Source organism: Myotis brandtii, unplaced genomic scaffold (assembly GCF_000412655.1).
Source record: "Myotis brandtii unplaced genomic scaffold, ASM41265v1 scaffold125, whole genome shotgun sequence".
Lineage (NCBI taxonomy): Eukaryota > Metazoa > Chordata > Mammalia > Chiroptera > Vespertilionidae > Myotis > Myotis brandtii.
Window position 1 is genome coordinate 2,911,941 of NW_005354385.1, and position 5,348 is coordinate 2,917,288.

General features: G+C 36.2%; 1 protein-coding gene across 3 annotated transcripts in view; it reads right to left on the reverse strand.

Moving 5' to 3' along the window:
- ORC4 (origin recognition complex, subunit 4) overlaps nucleotides 1–5,348 on the reverse strand; it is a 67,866-nt gene that overhangs the window by 35,493 nt on the left and 27,025 nt on the right. Inside the window, exons 1-2 of one of the 3 annotated variants that reach the window (XM_014534026.1) lie at nucleotides 4,553–4,567; nucleotides 3,093–3,166 (exon numbers count right to left, since the gene is read on the reverse strand). In XM_014534026.1, the coding sequence (XP_014389512.1) occupies nucleotides 3,093–3,149 (57 nt within the window). In that variant the 5' untranslated portion in view covers nucleotides 3,150–3,166; nucleotides 4,553–4,567. Of the gene's footprint in view, nucleotides 1–3,092; nucleotides 3,172–4,552; nucleotides 4,568–5,348 lie in introns of those variants that run through there. The other 2 variants (XM_005859282.2, XM_014534025.1) reach the window with 2 other exon arrangements.

Here is a 5,348-nt window from a genome sequence, read left to right on the forward strand (position 1 = left end):
TAAAAGCAACACAAGCTATACTAAATATTTTACGATTCCATTTCAGTGTTTCTGATTTACTATCCATTTACGATTCTATTTCAATGTTTCCAATTGCATTGTTAAATTGAATTTACATAGATTTCGATTTATTTTCATTTTGATTTAATTATTCCGGGTGACATTGCATTGGAATTGAGCTGTGTCGTTTACCACAGCGTTCATTTCGTGAGTATAGTTTATTTTTTTTCATTTCGTTTTTTTAACTGTTTTTCTTATTTTTCAGTGCAATTGGCGATGGAATTGAGCTGTGTTGATTGATCTGCGTTTGAATTGAAATATTTCGTTAGTATTTTTTATTTTTCTTGTTTTTTCTTTGTTTTTTAGTTTGTGTTTTTTCCTTTCTTAATGTTTTGCAATTTTATATGTTTTTGTTAGAACTTTCTTCTTTCTCAGTGCAATCGATCTGCTTTAGTTCATCAAAATAATGCCTCGCAGAAGATCAAACTTAGGTCGTCGTACTCGCGGAGCAGAAGCAGTGCGACGAGTAATTGCAAATCAAACTGAGGAAGAACGGGCATCAGCGAACGAGCGAAACAGACAAAGAATGGCTCAAAAACGTGCCGAGGAAGCAGCAGAGCAACGTGCAGCCAGACTTGAGTATGCACGGTTGCGAGCACGGCGATCGCATTCTGCAGCTTCAAATCTGCTTCGTTCTCAACAGAATGAACGTGACAGGCTGAGAGTGGCTGAAAGACGTCAACGAGAAACAGCAGATCCGCGTCAAAATGTGCGCTTTCTCTTTTCTTTCTTTTCCATTTAACCAGACTGAGCCACAGCAACGCGTGGCCAGATACAGATAGTAATAGGTATATAAACACGCGCATATTTGAATGCAACGTTGTGTCAAAATTTCAAAGCAATCGATGAAGAACTTTCGGAGATTTAAGATTTTGAACAAACAAACATTTACATTTTTATTTATATAGAAGAAGATAGATAAAAATAAAAAGAAAAGATGGGCCATTAAAGACATTTCTTTTCAGGATCTACTGCTAATGCAGAGGTACACCCAGGGACACAAACTTTAGGAAGCTTAAGATTTGGCTCCATCAACAGAAACAAGAAGCCTCCAAGATTATTTATTTTTCCCAAATTGAGAGTGTGGGACTGATCCTTCATGTATCAAAGAGATACATGAGTTCTCTTTACATGCACTAGAGTATAAACAAAGCAAATTATTCACTGGGAATAAAATAAATAATAAATACTTTTCATTATAGAGGAAGTGAAAAGAATAAGAAAATTGGTGCCAGAAAAGCATTTTAAAGTTAGTCCTTTCTAAATCTTAATTTTAAAAAATTTATAAAATGGAGACAGTAACACTTTTCAGATTAAATAAGGCAGCTATCTCTAACACAGCATAGGTATTGGACAGGTAACAGCTGATACCTGTAAAACATTTAAATGAGCATATATGGAGACTCAACAAATCATAATGTTTATTCCTCTACCTAGATAATATCACTAGAAATTAAAAGACAAACCTCAGACCTTTTCTTTCTTCATTAGAGTCTATTAGAGAGGGAACAACTATGTATAAAATATGACAGGGATAAAGTGAAGAGAAGCTGTAGTAAGTAGTCGGAGGTTTAAAAATCCCAAAGTGATCTCAGGTAGAGGTTACACAAGTGTATGTATGTACAGAAATTAATGAAGCTGGCCCTGGTTGGTGTGGCAGGTTCAATCCCTGGTTGGGACATGTTTGGAGGGGAGCGGTACACCCGATTGAAGTTTCTCTTTCATGCTGATGTCTCTCTGTCTCTTTCTCTCAAATTAATGAAAAACATATCCTTGGGTCAGGATTTAAAGAAATTAATGAAGCTGTACATGAACTTGTGCCCTTTATGAAGATGTGTAAATTATACTTGTTAAAAAATTTTTTTTGGAACAGAATTAAACATTTACCTTCAAAAATAAGAACAAGGTTTTATAAAGGGATGCCAATACCATTTAGTTTTAATTTAAAAAATAATGTAGTTCTGATGATCAAGCCAGGTAAAAAGAAATGTCAGGGTAGAAATACCATGCCCATTCCCTCCTAGATTCCTTAATAGAGATATGTATAGCTATATACTTAGCATTTGAAATACAGTATGCAACTATCTTAAATGTTCATGATAAATATTCTAGGAATATAAGTGAAATTCCTTGATGTGATAAAGGGCATCTACAAAAACCTACAGCTAATATAATGCTCCACAGTTAAAGGCTGAATGCATTTCTCCAATATCAAAAACAAAACAAGATTGTCTCCTCTTGCCACCTTTATTCAGTATTGCACTGAACGTTTAGCCAGAGCAATTAGATAAGAAAAAGGAATGAAAGGCATCCAGTTTGAAAAGGAAGGAGTAAAAACTATTTCTATTTGTAGATGACATGACCTAGTATACAGATAATCTTAGGGAATAAACTAATAAACTATTAGAACTAATAAATGAGTTCAGCAAAGTTGAGGTATATAAGATTAATATATAAAAATCAATTGCATTTAGATATATTAGCAATGAAGAAATAAAAATAAAACTACTTTATTTATTACAGCTTCAAAAGAAATGAAAAAACCACAGGAATACATTTAGCCAAGGAAGTATACAACTTGGAAGATAATGTTAAACTAAATTGAAATCAGAACCACACTTAGGGCCGAAACCAGTTTGGCTCAGTGGATAGAGCGTCTGCCTGGGGACTGAAAGGTCCCAGGTTCGATTCCGGTCAAGGGCATGTACCTTGGTTGCAGGCACATCCCCAGTGGGAGATGTGCAGGAGGCAGCTGATCGATGTTTCTCTCTCATCGATGTTTCTAACTCTCTCTCTCTCTCCCTTCCTCTCTGTAAAAAAATCAATAAAATATATGTAAAAAAAAAAAAAAAAAAGAACCACACTTAGGAAGACATATAAAGTTAGAATCCCAACTACCCAAAGACTTAAAAAGGATAAAATTAAATAGAAGCATATGGCATTCTGCCTCTCAGAATGGGAAGAAGATAACTATTTCTCTGAGGACCTTTGCAAAGTAATAGAATTTGAAGTTAATGAAAATATATACTAACCTGTGAAAGGTACTCTGTATGTATTAAATTGTTACTCTTTGATTTACGACTGCTCATTTCTACAAACTGAAGTCCTTAAAAACAAAAAAAAAACATTTAAGCATGAATATAATAAAGACTATTGGCTTAAAGTATTTAAGAATTTACCATTATAGAATCAAATTAAACACATATTTTAAAACATGAAAAAATGATCGAATTTCTCAAACTTTCAATTCTTAGCTGAACCTATTGCCATTTCTCCCCATATCCATCCCACAGAATCATCTTTCCCAAAGCCTTTGCGTTCTTGATCAGTCTTAGTCATTAGAGAGTAGATAAATAAAATGCCTCTTCTGTAAACATTCATAAATGCCTCTATTTCTCTTTATCCATAATCAAACTATATTAAATAAAACTGTCTATTTAATTGTCAGAGTCCCCAAATTGAAGATATTTAAAAATTCCAAGCATTTTGGCAATTATAACTGAAATGAAAAATGTATATTCTACTGAAAAATTACATAAAATTCTCCTTGAGGGCAACATACTCATTGATAAACACCTAGGCTGAAAGATCTCACTTTCTTAGCATTGATTTCCTATAGCAGTACTTTACTAGTCAGGTAATAATAGCTTAAGCAGTGTTTACTTGCTAGTATATAACAGGAACTGTTACAAGTGCTTTGCATTTATTAAATCATTTAACCCTCAAAATAACCCAATAAAATAACTATTACCACAATAACCCTTTAAGATTAGCAACATGAAATAATATCCTCACTCTGGTTCTCTGAAAAGGGTTTAAATGTTGACATTTGAAATTATAGAAGACTAGGTTCAAATCCTGAAACAACTGTCCCTTAAATGATAAGGAAGACTAATAATTTAAAAAGCGGGAGAAAGCTTTGGTAATATGCCTTATTTTTTAGAGCTATATTAGCTATTTCACAGTATTTTTGGAATTAAAAAACATACCCCTCACCCCTATTTTATGGATTACAAATTCACTACTCAGAAAAGCTAAGTAAAATGTCTGAGATTGCAGGGCAGGTGTTTAAGCCTTCCACTTGCATCAAATATGACTGGTAAGGCATTATTAAAAGCAGGCATTTTTCTTCTTTTGGGGATCATCCATGAAAGAAACACATGCACTCTTTTAGTGCCTAACCTGTGCAAATTTTGACTGTAAATAAGTCTTAGTCAAAAGATAGAAGTTCTAACACATCTTGTCTCTCCAAGTAATAGTAAAATCTCTACTCTCTAACAAAGAATAATTTAAAAGCTAATTTTAATTTTACAAATGAAAAGACAAGGTTCAAACTAGAGAAAATATTTACAAGCTATGTATTTAACGAAGAATGTACATATAAAAAATACTCAAAACTCAACATAGAGAGAAACCAAGATGGCGGCATAGGTAGACACCAGAAATTGCTGCCTCGCACAACCACTTCAAAACTACAACTAGGAGCCCTAACTGGTTTGGCTCAGTGGATAGAGCATCGGTCTGCTGACTCAAGGGTCCCAGGTTCAATTCCGGTCAAGGGCATGTACCTTGGTTGCGGGCACATCCCCAGTGGGGAGTGTGCAGGAGGCAGCTGATCGATGTTTCTCTCTCATCGATGTTTCTAACTCTCTATCCCTTTCCCTTCCTCTCTATAAAAAATCAATAAAATATATTTAAAAAACAACAAAAAAAACAAACTACAACTAGGAGAAACCAAGATGGCGGCATAGGTAAACACCGGAGTTTGCTGCCTCGCACAACAACTTCAAAAATACAACTAAAAGACAGAACGGACATCACCCAGAACCACAGGAAGGCTGGCTGAGTGGAAATTCTACAACTAGAAGAAAAGAGAAAAGCATACCGAGACTCAGAGGAGGTGCGGTGCGGAAGTAAAATACTAAGGTGCGGAGGTGCATGCGGAGAGGGCTGGCGGCTGAGAGCGAGGTTGTCTTTTTCAATCGGGAGGGAGTCTCAGGCTCTGAGCTCCAGTAACGGGCGAGTCTCTGGGGACCAAGATTCATACGGGAGAAGCGGGACTGTCTGGCATCGGTCGGAACTCGAGGGAAGCTTTCTCTCCGAGGGGCTTGCAGCAATTGCTGGGACACTGAAAAGCGGGGCCTCTGAAAGCAGGACTGAGAGCAGCCATAACTGCTCGCTCCGCCCGCCCTATTGATCCCTTGGGACCCACCCCGCCCAAGCCTTGCATGGAGGCGGTTGCTGGATAGCCTCAGGCAGAGGCTAGATTAGCACTTCCCTAGAGCTCC